Here is a 19,782-nt window from a genome sequence, read left to right on the forward strand (position 1 = left end):
GGGGCCAGAAGACACAGAGACATAAATCCTACTTAAAACCATCCATGACGTACAGGCTAGCGTCTGGAGTTGATCCTAAGTTCTACTGCCAAGAGCATTCTCTTTTACAATGCCCAAAATGACTACAATGACCCTATAAACTCATCTATTTAATAGTATGGAGAAGGAATTAATGGCTGTTTCAAAGTCAACATGATTATTTGCATATGACTTATTTATGCGGGGGGAGGGAAAAGGCTTTGATTTTACTGTTGTGGTGTACAGAGGGGATGAGAAAGTGTTCTTACAGACTCCCCACGGGGGCCGAGGGGTCCCACAACACCTTTAACTCCTGGGTCACCAGGCTCTCCCTGCAAAGATAAAGGGAAATCATTTAGACTTAAGCAGACAGCATAGAGACAGAGAGTGCAGATAAAAGACAGAGATACACAGAAAAATATTCAAAGAGAGCAGTCAGGGTTAAACGAGATTGAGGCCGTCACAGAGAAGTTTTAGGGGGAAAAAAATACATTTATATACAGTATATATTTCTACAGGATATTGAGTGAATTTCCACAGGCTTAATTGAGCTCACATGCTTTTATTTGAAGTGGCTGTGAGAAGCAGCATGGCTGTTTTTTTTAAGGGTTCTTTCATGTTTGCTCAAACAGACTGTGGGTGTGTGTCCAGTAATGTGAGAGTTCAAGGCGTAGGAGCTGATGTGTTTCTAACTGACACAAAGTTAATTTTTCCCCTCTTTTTTTTTTACAGCCATGTCAATCATATTTTCTGTATTGTACTGTACCTTGCGACCGAGACTTCCTCTTCTGCCCTTATCTCCATTAGAACCTTGGAGTCCTCCAGGGCCCTGGAAAACAAAATTTGATCTGATTTTAGAAAATGTTTTATTGATGGTTAAATGACTGCCAGAGTTTATTCATAATGTACTCACCCACTGCCAGGGTTTTTAATCTTTTTTTATAGAATCTTTTTTAATTATTTGTCGGTTTATTTTTTAACATTGAAGTGAATTATTTTTTAATTTTTTATTTATATCTCCTAATTCGTTGTGAATAACGGAAAAAAATGTATACTCAAAAATTAGAGAAACCTTTTAGAAATTCAAAAACAAAATAATTTTTTTTAAAAAAGGGGACAATTCTCCCCTTTGACGGTAAACACCATTGACTGAAAAGGGGAGAATTCTCCCCTTTGGCGGTGAGTGTGTTAAGTGACCCTCAGAGATAAGTGTCTTCCATCAATTTGCCATCAACAGAAGGCATTTTTAGCAGCTAGTAGGCTAGTGGACACATCTCAATCGAAACATGACGGTTGAATTAACTTAATTCAAACTGAGATATACTCTACGATCCAGAGGAATGTCCTTGGTCAGGAGGCCAATATTCTGAAGGCCAGCCTCTGTAGGAAGTTGGCTAACACAATAGGGCTGGGTCAACTTGACATTAGTTTTATTATCTTAAAACTGATGTATACTGGGGGAAGGGAGTCACAGAAGAAATGGTCCTGACAGGTACACTCACCCTTGGTCCAGGGTTCCCGTCCTCTCCTCTGGTTCCAGGTGTACCAATTGGTCCAGGGGGGCCCTGAAGAATTAGAACCAGACATCTTTACTCAACAAATCTTGTCAAATAGAGGAGGGCTAAAAATGGAAAATTATCCCAAAATATATAGTCTGCGTAATTCAGCCATCAAGGTCCAGTCAAAACATTTAGTCATGCAACTAAAGCGGCCAATATAAGCATTTACAAAAGAAGCCTACGACAGCAGAGGACTGTGATTTATATTTTGGCAACGGACACACGTTCACCGGCTGCAATGAGCCGTCTGTCAAACACTGTATAAAGGATAAAAGATGCACTCACCCTGGATCCTCCAATACCAGGCTCTCCCTGCACACCGTCAGATCCAGGTTTTCCCAGAAGCCCCTACAACATGGCAGAAAGCTTCAGTCTTAATGGACACAGCAATAAACACATTGATAAGCAATAAGGACATGGTTCCATTTGTAAAACGGAGGGGGGGGGGGGGGGGCATTTTATTGACCACTTAAATGGACTACACCATGAATTTTAACTCTTTCTTCTTTTTTGTGTGTTTTTGGTCTCCCCTACTTCTCTTCTATCCCCAAAAATACCCCAGTTTGAACACTCAGGCTTTCACAGCAAATCTGGGGTTTTCTGTAAATTGGTCTCAAAACAGGCCAAATTGATTTGCACCCTGACGTGACTTCACGTCAGGGTACAATCCCTCCCGTTTTTCAGTTCCAACCAAAAAAAATTATAAAATAAAAATATTTTTTATTTATTTTTTTATTTTTTATTTTTTTTTAATTATTTTTATGTTTTACTTTTTCAACACAGAACCAGGAGATAACATGCATACAAACTGGCTCAATAGCGCCCCGTGCCAAACAGGACATTGTGGTATTGCAGGTGAAAGTGCTTTATAAGCCAGAGAGAAGTTAGTTGGAATGAGTATATCTGAGGCTTGATTTGTGAGCTTGTAGATTGGCTGTTTTCACTATTTAAAATATAGAAAGTTTTAGAGTTTTTTTTAAAGACATATTTTAATATTTGAAAGATTTGCCCAAATACGGACGCCAGGGTTAATGTCATTAACATACATGTTTAACTAAATTGTTGAGTTGTGACATTATCAAACATAAAAATCAGACGTCTACATGTCCAAAAAGGAGATGCATATTTCATTTAATGACCAGAAGCAGGGATAAAATATATCCCCTCCAGCTATTGTTATTTATGTATTGTTTTTGTTGTGTATTATGGAGCACCCCAACCTAAGTTTTTCACAGTGTATGTACTCGTACGTCCTTGTGACAGTAAATCTCTTGAATCTTGAATGCCGTGGGTATCAAAAGCAGAAGCATGGCTTCCCCCATCCCCTGGCAAATCCAACACTGTACTGTTAAAGGAAAGGATCATTTTTAAAGCTTTGTGTCATCACATAGTGGTGATGTCATTACATGGTGGTGGCTTGGACTGCCAATGATCCACACCAAAGGTGAAGAACCAAATACAGTATACAGTGGTGGAAGAAGTACTGTCATATTATTTACTTAAAGCAGCACTATGTAACTTTCCTCTTCTACCCCGGAGTTGAATCCGGTTTCCTGCGCAAGCGCTGACATTTTTTACCATTGAGCTAATAGAGCCAGGCCTGCTTGCTCGGGGGATACGTTTTATCTTGACCATCAGGTCAAAATTCGTGTCAGATCCTGTGTCATGACCTTTGACACCATCTAAATGTCTCAATAGAAGAGCAGGGAGACAAAATACAACCCCCCCCAATTGTATAAGTTATATTGTATACAGATTGGACAAAATGTAATTTTACTAGTACTGTAGTACTGTAGCAAGCAAAAGTCCTGTATTCTAAATTTTACTTGAGTAAAAGGTCAAATATATTGGCATAAAAAATATACATAAAGTAGCCTACCCAAAGTAAAAGTTCTCAAAGTTATGCAGTTATGCTAGTTTTCAAAATTAAGTTTGAAATCTTTCAAAAATAGCAAGCTCACAACACATCGCACTGTGACGCGTGACAGTGAGCTTGTAGATAGGCTATTTTCAAATAGCTGGAGTAATTGGTTAATGCACAGGTATGTTTTGTAATAATAATGAAAATCTGCTAAATAACTAAGCTGTCAAATAGGAGTAAAAAGTACAATATTTGCCTCAGAGATGTAGTGGAGTGGAAGTATAAAGTACTGAAAAATGGAAATACTCAAGTAAAGTAATAGTAGCTCAAAATTGTACTTAAGTACAGTACTTAGTTACTTTCCAAAACAGCGAAAATATCGTGGATCCCCCCCTACCCCCAGCAAATCCAACCGTGAATAATGAATGCATTGAAACCCTCCGTGAACTTTGTGTGAATCTTCCATTACACGCTCTTGATCAGTACAGATAGAGACTGGAGATAACAATACTCACAGCCTGTCCAGGTGGACCTCTTCTGCCATCGGATCCCTAAAAACACAGTGCATAAAAATAAGGTTTAAAACGCACAAGTGAGCATTTGGAGCATTGGAGAGGTAGTGAACACAGTACAGATAAGTGATGTCATACCCTCCTTCCAGGTTCACCAGGGCCTCCCTTCTTCCCGTCCTCTCCGGGTTCTCCCTGTCATTTCAGCACAATGACATCATTACCAGCAGTACAAACAAGCAAAGTGGACATGCATAATCATTAACCAGTAGGTCATTGGTGTAAAACAACAGGCAAGTTGATGATGGCCAGTGGTGGAAAAAGTACAAGTATCAATATTGCAATATAGAAATACTCTGTTACAAGTAAAAGTCCGGAATTCAAAATGTACTTGAGTTAAAGTACAAAATTATTGGAATCAAAATGTACTTAAAGTACCAAAAGTAAAAGTTACTCATTATGCAGAATGTCCCATATCACGTTTTCAAATGCATACAATTATTTTGTAGATCTGCTATTTTCAAATGGCCGAAATGTATATAGGTCTACGGATAATTCCTTTTTTTTTAACAGGTCATTCAATTAAGTCCTTGCGGTCTTGTTTCCAATGAGAACCTGTGAGCAATTAGGGGTTAAGAGTCTTGCTCAGGGACAAATTTCATTTCATCAACACATATGCTGGCATGGCCTGGAATCGAACCTGGGGCAACCAGGGCCTCTGGCTCCCTAGGCGGGCTCACTAACCACTCAGCTATGGCCGCCCCGTCTGAAGTGGTTACTGCATGTTTAGTAAATAATAATCAAAGTCTACAAAGTACCTCGTAACTAAAATGTTCAAATAATTGTAGTGGAGTAAAATTACAATATTTGCCTCTGAGATATAGTGGAGTAGAAGTAAATGTATTGGAAATTGGAAATACTTCAGTAAAGTAAAAATACCTCAAAATTATACTTAAGTACAGTACTTGAGTAAATGTACTTAGTTACTTTACACCACTGATGATGGCAAATATAAGATGAATGCTGGAGGACATTACCACTGGTCCAACATCGCCGTGGTCGCCTTTGGCTCCGGCCCGTGTGTTATCTTGTCCTGGTGAACCCTAAGAGACACAAAGATCAAACACTCAAAATCAGTTGTGGGTCCATTTTGTTCTGCCAGTACAAATCGTTTCATATACCATTGTTGAAGCAGGTTTGGCTATAACCTCTTATTTCTAGGAATGGCCTGAGAGTCGTTGCACTGTATCTATCTATCTATCTATCTATCTATCTATCTATCTATCTATCTATCTATCTATCTATCTATCTATCTATCTATCTATCTATCAAACTGAACCAGTAACTAAACCCATTTCCTTAATCTTCAGACGAACACCATCTACAACTGGTTGCATTGCCTCATTACCAACCAATTTTGCATGTATACTTTAACAAACATAATACAGTACAGTACAGCATATGCCGTAAGATGATATCCTGTAGGCAGTGGTGTGTTCTAGGTTTTTTCGGAGGGATGCAATAATCATTCCCTGCACGACATGCACATGGTTGTGGAGTTACGCTAGCGCGTTTTCAATGGATGAAATGGTTAGTAGAGGGCTACGCTTGGCTACGAAACTTTTCTGCAGGTCTATGTATATAGCGTAACACGGTAGAACACACCACTGCCTATAGGCTTAGAACCCCGAAGCACTTCAGCATATACAGTACATACAAAACAAACATAGAATTGCACTCACAGGGTCACCTAAGATACCCAGGTCTCCTGTGTCCCCTGCTCCACCTTTAGCACCTTTAGGTCCCTATAACCAATGAAAAAAGCAATTAGCAAGTGTTAGCAAATACAAACCACGTGATTGAATATATAGAGGATACATAAAGTGGGGTTTTAATGATGATTCAAGATACTCACTCTTCTGCCAGGGTTTCCTCTCTCTCCCGAGGGTCCAGCCACTCCAGCTTTGCCCTGCCAGAAAGCAGCAGATGTCAATTAAAGCGCACAGTCATGCGTAACCCCCAAATTATCTTTGCATGTCTTTACCACAAGCAATCGAGACTATCATTTGACTGATGATTTCTGAGAAGTCTCAAGTGAGATACTGTATATACAAGTCTGTCCAGACTGTGGGAGGGAAACAAGAATGTCCATTGGCAGAGTGGTAACATCAAGCCAAGGCTATTCTTATGTTTACAGTACACTATGAGCTTCCATTTGGGCTTGGATTCCACACATAATTAAAAACAAACATCCACAAACATCCACAACAGACGTACCTCTTCTCCATTAATGCCATCCAGGCCAATTTCTCCATATTCACCCTGTAGAACAATGGACATGATTACAAATAATCATGGAAAAAGTCAAATTTGACAGACATTTAGCATCTGACAATGACAGACAGTGGGAAAAATAAACTCACCTTTTCTCCAGAGTACCCACGACCACCCTGAAAAAAGGAGGGGAAAGTACATTGTTACATTGTTTTCCAATAGGCAAATGTGAATAATTATGTTTTTACTATTTACACTACTATCAAAACCTCAACAGTTTAAGGTGGATCTTTTACCTTGACGCCCCTCTGTCCGGGACAACCCTGGAAACCTTGAGTTCCATTCACACCGGGTGGACCTCTCTCTCCCTGTCATTCAAGACCAAACATGTTATTCAAAGTACACGTTGAAATATATACATACTAAATGCATTACTTTTATTTATTACACGGCTTGGTTGAATGCTGTATTATGATTGGTAAATCACTGAATTCAGCTGTCTGTTATTTTTGAATAATGACGCATGATGTATGACCGCTGAACTCAATAACAGCTAATCAAAGGCTCAGAGCACCTGCTCATATCAATCTGCTCTGCTTGATTTCATGCCGCATCCAACATGGCAGCTATGTAAACACACTATGTCATTTACAGCTAAACATTGCTCTCGAGAATTGTTTTTTGAAAACATTTGAGTGAGAAATAGACAATGCAATAATCAAATTGATTCTATTTGATCAACACTTCCCGTTGTTTTCCGAGGCGACCATGTTGCACTGGACGCATCTGGCATAAATTAATGGACTTTCTTTACCGTAAGCAATGAAATCCTTCATTTTGTTACTTTTGGGTAAGCAGGATAATCAATGGGGAGCGGGTCATTATTGAAAAATAACCCCTTCAGGGTGATTAGACCCCAACGCTATAGCGGAAGGGTCTAATCACCCTGTCGAGGTTTATTTCTCAATAATTACCCGCTCCCCATTGATTACTGTATTCCTTGCTTAACACAATGGAAGAGTCGTACTGGATTTATTTTCTTCTTCTTTTTTTAAAACTGTAGCGAATCAGAAATGTCTTATGACAAGTCCATCACATCATATCAGTTCAGGTTGAGGCCAGGAATTTGAACTTACAGGACCGCCCTCGTCTCCAGGATGTCCTGGGCTGCCCAGACCTCCTGGACCTCCCTGGAAGACAACAAAAACAAATAAACACAATTAGCTTGTCTCTGTATGACATCAATGAATTTAAAAGGTCATGTAGGTTTCCAAAAAAAGCACATCCACAAAATGGGTTTTCTTATTTATTTTTATAATGACATAGATATTAGATCATAGTTATAACCTTTACGGCCCTATTTCTATAGAATACACTATAAGCATGCCCATTGTGTTCTTAAATGCATTTATAAGGCACTACAAACTTTTATATTATTATTACTATTTTATATTACAGTATAAGTTGTATGATGTATTATGTGAAAGTGTTGTTATTTTCTAGTGATGTTAAGACATGTTTTGTGTATCTGTGGGTTTAATAAATATTTAACAATTGAAAAGTATTAACAGGAGCTTGTGACTAAATAACTACATTGGATCCATTGGAACACGGGTTCCTTTTGACCAACACTGAAAAGTAATGGTTTTGGAAAGGGATGCACCGATATGGAAATTCTGGGCCGATACTTATGTATAAACTTTTTTTTTGGCCCATTGCCTATACCGATATTTGTTTAATTATTTTTTGTTCTTATTCATGCCAGGGAAACAAATAAATCTTTATTATAAAAAATACATTAGTGCAGATTCAGCTGGTTATCAGGCTACAGATAACCAACACACCAACAAAACCAGTGCAAAATTGATGCATCACAACAACAGATAAATATCGGCAACTGCCATTGGCTAATGTCAACTTAATATGCCGATAGCAGTCAACAAGGCAAATATCACCCGGTACGATATACGGCCGATATATCGGTGCATCCCTAGTTTTGGATATACGGTTTCCACCTGACAGAGACAACATGGTGTATCTTTAAAATAAAATACGGTTCTGGTCACCTTGGGTCCTGGAAGGCCCACAGCACCACGGTCCCCTCTGGTACCAGTACACTTGCATGGTACTGCACAGCATTCCCTCTCAGCGATGTTGTCCTACAAAGACAGAGCGAACACAAAAGACAACAACAGTAAAATGTATTAAAATGTTTCACAGCTTTATTCCAGCATTTAAAAACAAAATTCTAAGTTGAAAATATGTTATGGGATCTCACAAATATTTGTAAAAAATGTAATCTATAGTCACAAATAATAAATCAAATATACAAATGTTTTATATATGACGCTCAGATATACATTGGCTATGTGTTATATTACTGATGATGAATCTTTATGTGATTCCACAGCTTAATCAAGTTAATAATATATTGATTTTGTCTTCATACATTATTCTGCTATGATGCATCTCACCTTATTCTTGGTTATAAGTGTATCTCACATGAACTTATATTATGTTATGGCTCCTCACCAGCTCTTCCAGCAGCTCATAGTCCAGGTCCATAATGTTGACACGCAGGGGCCTGGTGTACCTGAACCCTCTGCCAAATTCCAACATCACAGCCTCATCAAATTTGGGCACCCGCTCCAGACCCACAAGGATGAAACTGTTCACACCTATCAGGTACATAGCAGAGTTAAATAAATCCTTTCCATAACCCATGTTATGACATGGCAATCATGGTCTGTAGTGTAAGTATAACAGAACAGTTAATATTATTCATGTTTGGTACCTGATTGTTTAAGCTCGTCAACGTGTCTCCTCATTTCAGAGTATGGTGCATCAAGACCATCAGTCAGATGAATGACAACCTTAAGGAGGTTAAAATAGCATTTACTTTCAGATTTCATTTCATCTTGTCCATGAGTATCAACAATGATAAGTTGAGGTGTGTGTGTGTGTGTGTGGGTGTGTGTGTGTGTGTGTGTGTGTGTGTGTGTGTGTGTGTGTGTGTGTGTGTGTGTGTGTGTGTGTGTGTGTGTGTGTGTGTGTGTGTGTGTGTGTGCGCGCGCGTGCATCATAATTCACCTTGACAACATTGTCCTGTCTGCTCTTGAACCTGTTGGTATACGCTGTGATGGTCCTGCCGTTGAGGAGGAAAGGCCCGCGGCTACGCAGTGCCTTGAAGGCTTCAAATAGCTCATCGGCGTTGTCTGTGAAGTCCAGCTGAACCGGCTCGTTGGCCGAGTCCATAGCCAGCATGCCCACTTGCACAGAGGGAACCTGGCCTGATGAGCAGCTAATGCCTGCCATCTTGGAGATCCTTTGAAGAATAGCACCCATCTTGCTCCGGAGGTTGGTCTGAGCATCGAAGACATTCTGGGACGAAACATCAAAGCCCACCAACACCTCCACATTGCAGGCTGTGTGACAGAGCAAGGTTGTGTTAGCATAATGGCTTAATCTTCTAACCACAAGCAATTATGTTATGTCAAAGCATGACTTATACTCCATTAGTCATGGTTATATGACAGTGATCTGTGTGATCTAACATTAATTAGAATTTATTTGGAAGATAGAAGATACATAAAGTACCCACTCAACTTCAAAGCCTATTCATGAACATTTTTTATCTCATCTCAAATGATTCTCACCTTTGGAGGCGTCTGTCACACCAGTGCACAGCTTCACACCCTTCACCTCATCATCCAGGGTCTCCAGGATCTGCTCGTTGAGCTCTGACAGCTCCTGAAACGTGCTGGCTCGAGCCACCGTGGACGGCTCGCTCGCCAAATTTTCCAGCTCGTCCTCAATGTCACCCACACCCACAGCGTAGATTCTCACCCCGGTGCCCTTCAGGGCCAGGGCTGCCGTCTTGCTGTCATCAGACGAGCGTCCACCCGTGACGACCATTAGGATCTGGGGGACACCCTCGTCCTTCCTGCTGCCCCGCTGTTTGATGAAGTGGTTCATGTGAACGTGTTTAATGGCAGCACCGGTGTTGATCCGGCGTCCGCCTTTGTACTCTGTTCTGCCGATGGCGCTGATGATGTCGTCCCTGTTCTTATAGGTGTTCAGGTGGAAGACGTCAGTGACGTCGGTGGCGTAGTGTGCCAGGCCGATCTGCAGGTGGTCTCTCTCGGTGTAGAACAGGTCAATGAGATTCAGGATGAAATCCATCGTCTCTTTGAAGTTGTCCTTCCCCAAGTTAATGGAGCCGTCCACCAAAAACACAATATCAGCTTTCTTAGCCATGGGGGGACCTGATGCTGTGATATGGGAAGTGGAGATATAACAGGGAAGGAGAGGTGAGGAGAGGTGAGAAGAGGAGATGGAAAAGAATTGACTCAATGGAAAAAGAGTGCATTCTAGTTCATCTGAAAACATTCTAGTTAATCTGATACTTTTATACCGCTTCATAATAATGTAATTTACCAACATTCAACAACTAGACGCCATTTACATTTACTGGATTAAGCACTCCCTATATACTTCGTTGGCCGGGGTCCCCCAGAGGTCTGTACATGGCCCCCTCTTTTGTCCTCGTCGCTACTCAACATCTCTTCTCCGAAAATAGCCGATCTACAAGCTCACAAACACATAGCAACATGACACACTGTGAGCTTGTAGATCTGCTATTTTGCCAAATGTTTATGACATGCCAGGAATTGGGATGCTAGGGTTCATGTGGTTAAAATTCAATCTGTATATGGACATGTTATCTGAACAATCCAATTGCACTGTGTTTACACTTGGTAACTTTGACTCTCATACTGTACATTCACATAGTGAACCAGACTACCTCCAGGGGTGGTCTGACAAAACTAATCACACTCTGATTTGTGTGCTGTGTGTGTTTACACCTTGCATTAAGATGCATTTTTCGATATCCAAATAAAATATCCAGATACATATCATATTTGAATGCAATGAGTAAATGAGGTATTAGTTTCAGCATTATGTGTTCAATTTTGTTTTCCACAACTTACTTTCTTCGTAAATGGTGGGGATTTCCTCAGGCAGAGACCCATTCAGCCTGGCGATAAACCTGTCATGAATGCCAGGCAGACTAGGGAACGTTGTGACCTTGAGAACATCATCTGGGCTGGTGGCAATCTGGGTGAGCTGCCTTGTGTCAGCGGCACCAGCTCCAATACCAATGCAGTTGACTCGGGAGCCCTTGAGCAATGAGCCGTAGATTGACAGATCACTAGAGGAACGGTCGCCAGTGAGAACCACAAGGTGTTGGGAAGCTTCTGCGCGCACGCCCGCTGAGGTTACCAGCTCCTTCCTGATGACATAATCAATGGCCTCAGCGAGGTCAGACGAGCGGCCGCCCATTTGACGTAGCCTCTTAATGGCTGAAAGAACAGCCGGCTTGTTGTTGTGTGAGTTCAGAGAGAACTCCGTCTTGGCATTGTCTGAATACTGGACGACACCAACACGCACCTGGTCAGGATTTACGTCGAGCTGTTGGACAGTATTGATGACAAAGTCTCGGATGTGGGCGATGCCATCAGAGCCGGTGGTGTCTGATCCATCAATGAGGAAAATTATGTCTTTTCTCCCAAGGTTCAGGTTGCCTACAGAGAAGAGGAGGATCAGGGTTTCATCACCACGTTTAGAAGAAAAGTATAGAATCTGAAACTTACATTACATGCATAATAATGAATTGAATCATTTATATATATGCACATTGGATTTTGTAGTGTAGTTGTTCTTACGTGTTTCCACTACGGTGGTAGGAACATATACGATATCATCGGAAGTCATGGTGTTGACTGAAGCAATGAGCTGCTGCTCCACATTTGGAAGCTGCTGGAAACTGTTGACTGTATATACGAGCTCAGGCTTCAACGAGATCTGTCTCAGTTCATCTGCATCTGCGTTCCTTGAGCCAATGGCGATAGGCGCCACGTGGTTAGTCTTAAGATGGTGAGCTGGACCTGATACATCATCTGTCGACTTGCCCCCTGTGACAAGGATTAGGAACTGCGGCACGCCCTCCTCGATACGACTTCCTGCTGACCTCTGGTAGATGTTTTTGGCAACCCACTCGAGAGCACGTCCTGTGTTAAGGCTGTTCCCACCTCGACTCCGAAGCTTTGAGATAGCCTGGCGGACTTCCTCTTTGGTCGAAAATTGGTTCAGGAGGAATTCTACCTTGGCGTCGTCACTGTACTGCACCACTGCGGTACGAACGTTATCCAGTCCCACTTCCAGCTTATCCACAACCCGCCTTATCATGTCACGGATAGAGGGGAACTCACTGCGCACCGCTGTTGAGCCATCAATGAGGAAAACAACATCCCTCTTGTCTCCTGAGGCGGGTCCTTGACCACTGGGTATCCCTGTAAAATACCACAAAGTCAATAATACCAATGTTGGTTAGCTACAGTTTTTACTTCATCATGCATGACAAGCCATAATTAGCCTTAGTTTCTACGGTATATGTAAATGCAGTGTGAGAATGAATTTAAAATAATAAAGCTATTTTGGCAGTGTGTGAGCAGCATATTAATGGACCACTTCACCCATTTTGAACCTTGTCGTCATGTGTCTCAGAGGAGGGCTGTGGACAGTTCAGAAACATCATCGCTGGGGAATCCAAGCTAATAGAAACCGCAGGCTTTTTATTCCTGGTATTAGCGTGTAATAATAGAAGTCATTGTTCTCGCATTAATACAAGATAAAATAAAACATTTTGATGTCTTGTTTGGAATGACCAAACCTGCATACCGATGATGTCACTGGTAGGCGGGTTTCTGAACTGTTCACAGGCCTCCTCTGAGACACAGGCAGAGTAGACAAAAATTGCACCATTGTAATGAGCATTAGTGAGGACCAGTGTTGGGAAAGTTACTTTAAAAAGGTAACTAGTTACTAGTTACTGCTCTCAAAAAGTAGCTAGTTACTTTAGTAGTTACTACATTTTAAAAGTAACTACTTACTTTACTTTTATTTATTTGTTTTGCTTCAAAATGTACATGTATACATTTTCATGTTGTTGAAGCACAAGGTGACAACTCTCAACTTTCATCTATTGTAGCTCACTTTGATGAAAACTAGTAGATATAGGAATAATGTCTTCAACAACAGCATTGAAATAATGTCATTTTAGTTCTGCCTGGCTCTAGACTGGAGCAGACGGCTCAACATAATCTTGAACGCACCTCCATGTTCATGAATGTGCAGTGTGTGCACATTCCCGGTCATGGACGTGTGCCTATATTCAACATGGAGTAATGAACCTTTAATCTTCTGAAGTTGTTGGCTCTTTTCACTTAAAGTAACGAGTAACGTGGCCATTAAAATGTCAGTTACTATAACGCGTTACCGATCTGGAGAAAAGTAACTAGTTACCTTACAAGTTACTGCAAAAAGTAGTTGCGTTACAATGACGTGTTAGTCCCAACACTGGTGAGGAGCAATTATATAAAGATAGGTTGAAAATGGGTGAAGTGGTCCTTTAAGCAAAATAAAATAATTGAAACTATTGTTTTGTATTAGAAATAAAAGTATTAGAAATAGTCGGAATGAGTAACGTTACCATCATAGGTTGGGAAAACTGGGGTTAAACTGGAAATATCGGCTTCTGACAAAGTCAGAGTGTCAGTGATCTGGTCCTGTACTGTGTACAGCCCAGGGAGGTCCTCCACGGTGTAAGCAAAGTTAGGAACGTATGAGACCACCTGAAGCTCTGTAGGATTAACGTCTCTGGTCCCAACACTGATGGGCAGAACGCCAGACTGTTTGAGGGATGATGCTGACCGTCTGAGGTCATCTGTTGAAGGTCCGCTGGACACAACAATTACAAACTGTGGTACACCCTCTTGCTTTCTGCCCCCACGTGCTGCAGTCAGAACATCTCGGCTGACAAACTCCACGGCCTGGCCCAGGTTACGCTGCCTTCCTCCCCTTTGCTGTAATCCTGTGATGGCATTCGCAACGGCCTCTTTCGTTGTGTGTGTGTTCAGATAAATCTCAGCATTTGGAACGTCGCCGTACTGGACCACGGCGACCCGGGCCTTGTTGTCTCCCACATTCAGCTTGTCCACAATCCTGCGCATGAACTCCTTGATGATGGGGAATTCCCGTCCTACGCCATCCGACCCATCAACGAGGAAAACCACGTCCTTCCTGGCAACCTGGGACTCAGCTGAATGAAGAGGAGAATAAAAAGAATAATAATAAAAATCAGCCTCTGCCAAGGGAACTGTTTAGCCACTTAAACTCTCTATAATTAGACACCTTGACCAGGGTCAGCTCTGTACTTGGTCCTCTCTTTCTTCCCCTCTACACAAAATCTCTTCACCAAAAATGCAATGCGTTGTGAGCTTGTAGATCTGCTATTTTTGGTGAATGTTACCCCCAGAATAGGGATGCTAAGGGTGATACAATATGTGATTAATTACAAAAGAAAGGAAAACAGTATTTTGACTGTGGTATTCATAATGAGTACTTCATACAATTTACATCATTCACAAGTTCCCAACATATAAATGGCACGGCAATACCATTTATATGGTATGGCAACTTACCTGTCCCAGAAATCTGCTTTAAATGAAAGAGTACATCTGATAAAGTGTCAGGGAGCTCTCCAAAGTCACTGACTGGGAACACAAACGTGGTATTCAGAATAGCTGTTGAGGGATCAATAGGTTCCACACCGATGATGAAGCTGAGAATGTGACGGTTGTGTAGAGTTTCAGCCTGTTTCCTAAGACTATCACTAGAGGGTCCTCCTGAGAGAATAATCAACAATTGTTTAATGCCCTCAACATGCCGACTACCAGCTATGGTTATGAAGACCTTGTCCAAAAGATGCTGTAAAGCTTCCCCTGTGTTCCGCTGACTTCCTCCCTTGTGCCTCAATGTTCGTATGATGCGGATAATGGTGTCTTTTGTTGAATGTGATCTCAAGAAGAAATGCACTTTAGTGTCTCTACTGTACTGGGCTACTGCAACTCTATCCCTGTATTTATCCACATCAAGGTTTTCAATCACTCGTCGGATGAAGTCACGCATGGCCGGAAATCCACTTCGGCTATTGTCAGAACCATCGATGAGGAAAACAACATCTCTTCCCCCAGTGCGCAACTCTGCAGAGGAGAGTATGTCATGTGGATGAAATCGTTGGCACTTCACACTTCAGGGGAAAAGCTGGAAACATGCTATAACCGTTGAATAGCACAAGCAATTGAAGTAAGACCATTTTAAAGAATGCCAACATCATTCACAGTAAGGAATGATGAAAAAAGTGTTGACAGGCAGAGAAGAAGAATCCAGCATTTTATTTCAAAATACTGCTTTAAAGTAGAAAGGTCCATGAAACTACAGTAGGTCATCACATGCTAGAAGAGTACTAAGCTCAATGTCCTCTTCAGATGGACAATGGCAATTAGTTTACAATGCAAAAACGTTGAAGAAAATACATTTTGACACAACTGGAGATATCAAAGAAAGAAATATGAAGTAAACGAGAGTGATGGAAACTCAACCCATTGTTCTGCTATCAGAGAACAATGTCAGCCAAGCTAATGTAACATCCTGCAATTCAAAGAGAACAAAGAATGATGCAAGGTTTCAGAAACTTTAACTGTTTAAAATGGCTCAGAAGATTTGTAGAATATTTCATCTTATCTCTGCAAGAATATTAAATCATTTATTTTATTTGAGTTGTTTTCAATTGTTTCACTGCATGGAATTAAAAGATTAGCTTCTTCCACAAGAACACATTTTACCGTTGACAGTCACAGGAGCCAGGGAGCATGGCTAGTAATTTTCTTGAGAAAGACTGGATATTTTTGAGAGAGATAAAAGGGTATTCTAATGAGACGGACAGTGAGAGGTTTAAGAAGAGAAAGCAGGAGAGAGGCTTCATTTGTATGCAATCATAGGGGGGAAAGGAGCACAAAAGTTCTAACTAAAATGGTTATTTGAATTTATTAAAAGTAATTAAAGGGTAGATGGAGAGAATAAGGGGGGGGGGTGGAGTCTATTACAACATAGGGAAAATTCACAAAAAAGTAAAGTGTAGTAGGTCTATTTCCAACTAATGATCCAATTTATGATGGTTATTTAAAACAAACATTAACAATTAAATAAAGACATCCCTTCCGGGAGCACTGCGCTCAACTAGGGAACATGAAATTTAAATTACTATGAGGGTTCATGTGTGTGGTGAAATGTGAAACACAGGTAATTTGACCTGATCACTTCAATTATCTGACCCTTTTCTTTTAAAGTAGTAAAACTACTTGGACTAAGTTAAAACTGAAAGAAAACTAAATGTGGACACATTTTTAAATGAAAAGACACCCTGGTGTCTGTTAAGCAATGGTCAGTGTCTTACCAGTTACTGTTGGCGTCATGGGTGTAGCCCTATGTAGCACTATGACTGTGCTCATGGCAGAGGACAGCTGCTCTTGGACGTTGGGGAGGTCAGTGAATTCAGACACTGCAAAAGCATAACTAGGCTCATAGGCTATCTTCTGCAGTTCCCTGCTGTCAGAGCTCTTGCTTCCAATGCCAAACACAACAATGCCCTGCTCTTTGAGGGCAGATGCTGGTGTATCTACGTTGTCAAAAGACCTTCCACCATTCAGCAGTATCAGCATCTGTGGAACACCTTCCATACGCCTGCTTCCAGAGGAGGCAGTAAAGACGTTGTCCCTGACGTACTGGAGGGCTGCCCCAGTGTTGAGGGGTCTGCCTCCTCTGTGCCTCAGGCCTCTGACCGTGTCCACAATATCGGCTTTTGTGGTGTATGTGTTCAGATTAAAATGGACCTCTGCATCTCTGCTGTACTGGGCCACTGAGACACGGTCTTTGTTTTCTCCGACATTCAGTCTGGCCACCACTCTCTGAACAAAGTCTATCATAGCTGGGAATCCATTCCTTGTGCCATCAGAACCATCCAGTAGGAACACTACATCCCTTCTGGCAGTTCTTTCATCTACTAGGAGAATCAGAAATCAAAGACAAAATGATTTCAACATACCTTTCTACTAGCTGCAAATTGTATGTCAGTTCGCCGTGCATGTGTTGCTTATGCTAACCAGGATATGGGGTGCATGTTGGGAGCTAACAAAGCAAGTGATGTCTTACCTTCGACCGTTGGGATTGTGGGGGTCACTTCAACACTTATGGTGTTGAGAGAGGTAATGAATGTCTGCGGGACATTAGGGAGGTCAGAAAAGTCAGACACAGACTGGGCATAATTAGGATCTGAGGCAATCCTCTGAACCTCTCTGCTAGAATTTCTAGTTCCGATGCCAAAGATCAAAACCCTGTCCGACTTGAGGGCGGAGGCTGGTGTATCGACATTATCATTAGACCGCCCTCCGCTCAACACAATCAGAATCTGAGGGATGCCCTCTTGACGCCTACTTCCAGAGGAGGCAGTAAAGACGTTGTCCCTGACATATTGGAGGGCTGCCCCGGTGTTGAGGGGTCTGCCTCCTCTGTGCCTCAGCCCTCTGACCGTATCAACGATGTCTTCCTTTGTGGTGTGTGTGTTCAGATTGAAGTGCACCTCTGAATCTCTGCTGTATTGGACCACAGAAACACGGTCTTTGTTTTCACCAATGTTCAAGTGCTCCACCACTCTCTGAACAAAATCACGCATGGCAGGGAATCCATTCCTTGTGCCATCAGACCCATCCAGAAGGAATACTACATCCCTTCTGGCAGTGTCATCATCAACTGGGGAAGCAAAGACAGACAATATGTCAGATAAACTAGACAGAAATGGTGCGGAACAATCATCAGTGCTGGAGATGTTTTACTACTTCTTCAGTGTCCCCTAAACTTGCCTGAAACAAATATGTTTTCCTCTACCAGCAGCAAAAGGTCATGCCTGTTAACATACCTAACACAGTTGGTGAGTCGGGAGTAACCTCAACAAGCACCGTTTCCATGGAAGAGCGAAGTTTCTCCTGGACACTGGGGAGGTCAGTGAAGTCAGACACAGACACAGCATTACCGGGCTCTTGGGATATCTTTTGCAGTTCTCTGGCATCAGAGCCCCTGGTTCCAATTGCAAAGGTCAAGACTCCCATCTCTTTGAGAGCAGAGGCTGGTGTGTCAACATTGTCAAAGGACCTTCCGCCAATCAGCGCAATTAGTAACTGTGGCACACCTTCCAGGCCCCTGCTTCCAGCGGAAGCGGTGAAGACATTATCTATCAAATACTGGAGAGCTGCTCCAGTGTTGAGGGGTCTTCCACCTTTGTGCCTCATGCCTCTGACAATGTCAAGGATCTCGCTCTTTGTTGTGTATGTGTTCAGATAGAATTGGACAGCTGCGTCTCTGCTGTACTGAACCACTGACACACGATCTTTGTTCTCACCCACATTCAGGGTCTCTACTGCTCTCTGGACAAAGTCACGCATTGCTGGGAATCCATTTCTTGTGCCATCAGATCCATCCAGTAAGAACACAACATCCCTTCCGGGAGCACTGCGCTCAACTAGGGAACATGAAATTGACATTACTATGAGGGTTCATGTGTGTGGTGACATGTGAAACGGAGGTAATTTGACCTGATCACTTCAATTATCTGACCTTTTTCTTTTAAAGTGGTGCAACTACTTGGACTAAGTTCAAACCGAAAGAAAACTAAATATGGACACATTTTTAAATGAAAAGACACCCTGGTGTCTGTTAAACAATGGTCAGTGTCTTACCAGTTACTGTTGGCGTCATGGGTGTAGCCCTCACTATGACTGTGCTCATGGCAGAGGACAGCTGCTCTTGGACGTTGGGGAGGTCAGTGAATTCAGACACTGCAAAAGCATAACTAGGCTCATAGGCTATCTTCTGCAGTTCCCTGCTGTCAGAGCTCTTGCTTCCAATGCCAAACACAACAATGCCCTGCTCTTTGAGGGCAGATGCTGGTGTATCTACGTTGTCAAAAGACCTTCCACCATTCAGCAGTATCAGCATCTGTGGAACACCTTCCATACGCCTGCTTCCAGAGGAGGCAGTAAAGACGTTGTCCCTGACGTACTGGAGGGCTGCCCCAGTGTTGAGGGGTCTGCCTCCTCTGTGCCTCAGGCCTCTGACCGTGTCCACAATATCGGCTTTTGTGGTGTATGTGTTCAGATTAAAATGGACCTCTGCATCTCTGCTGTACTGGGCCACTGAGACACGGTCTTTGTTTTCTCCGACATTCAGTCTGGCCACCACTCTCTGAACAAAGTCTATCATAGCTGGGAATCCATTCCTTGTGCCATCAGAACCATCCAGTAGGAACACTACATCCCTTCTGGCAGTTCTTTCATCTACTAGGAGAATCAGAAATCAAAGACAAAAGGATTTCAACATACCTTTCTACTAGCTGCAAATTTTATGTCAGTTCGCCGTGCATGTGTTGCTTATGCTAACCAGGATATGGGGTGCACGTTGGGAGCTAACAAAGCAAGTGATGTCTTACCTTCGACCGTTGGGATTGTGGGGGTCTCTTCAACACTTATGGTGTTGAGAGAGGTAATGAATGTCTGCGGGACATTAGGGAGGTCCGAAAAGTCAGACACAGACTTAGCATAATTAGGAT

General features: G+C 42.1%; 1 protein-coding gene across 8 annotated transcripts in view; it reads right to left on the reverse strand.

The window, feature by feature from the left end:
• Positions 1-19,782, reverse strand: part of LOC308106087 (collagen alpha-3(VI) chain-like) — a 91,841-nt gene that overhangs the window by 13,217 nt on the left and 58,842 nt on the right. For 6 of the 8 annotated variants that reach the window (XM_080457105.1, XM_080457107.1, XM_080457106.1 and 3 more), the window contains 21 exons: positions 13,774-14,382; positions 11,948-12,574; positions 11,213-11,806; positions 9,878-10,492; positions 9,312-9,646; positions 9,016-9,094; positions 8,754-8,899; positions 8,288-8,380; positions 7,358-7,411; positions 6,518-6,589; positions 6,371-6,397; positions 6,225-6,269; positions 5,863-5,916; positions 5,690-5,752; positions 4,985-5,050; positions 4,089-4,142; positions 3,954-3,989; positions 1,863-1,925; positions 1,521-1,583; positions 785-847; positions 288-350 (listed from right to left, as the gene is read on the reverse strand). In XM_080457105.1, coding sequence (XP_080313231.1) covers positions 288-350; positions 785-847; positions 1,521-1,583; positions 1,863-1,925; positions 3,954-3,989; positions 4,089-4,142; positions 4,985-5,050; positions 5,690-5,752; positions 5,863-5,916; positions 6,225-6,269; positions 6,371-6,397; positions 6,518-6,589; positions 7,358-7,411; positions 8,288-8,380; positions 8,754-8,899; positions 9,016-9,094; positions 9,312-9,646; positions 9,878-10,492; positions 11,213-11,806; positions 11,948-12,574; positions 13,774-14,382 — 3,821 coding nt within the window. Of the gene's footprint in view, positions 1-287; positions 351-784; positions 848-1,520; positions 1,584-1,862; positions 1,926-3,953; positions 3,990-4,088; positions 4,143-4,984; positions 5,051-5,689; positions 5,753-5,862; positions 5,917-6,224; positions 6,270-6,370; positions 6,398-6,517; positions 6,590-7,357; positions 7,412-8,287; positions 8,381-8,753; positions 8,900-9,015; positions 9,095-9,311; positions 9,647-9,877; positions 10,493-11,212; positions 11,807-11,947; positions 12,575-13,773; positions 14,383-16,578; positions 17,185-17,333; positions 17,931-18,096; positions 18,697-18,913; positions 19,499-19,782 lie in introns of those variants that run through there. The other 2 variants (XM_080457109.1, XM_080457110.1) reach the window with 2 other exon arrangements.

This window comes from Gymnoscopelus braueri (assembly GCF_963280865.1).
Source record: "Gymnoscopelus braueri genome assembly, chromosome: 18".
Lineage (NCBI taxonomy): Eukaryota > Metazoa > Chordata > Actinopteri > Myctophiformes > Myctophidae > Gymnoscopelus > Gymnoscopelus braueri.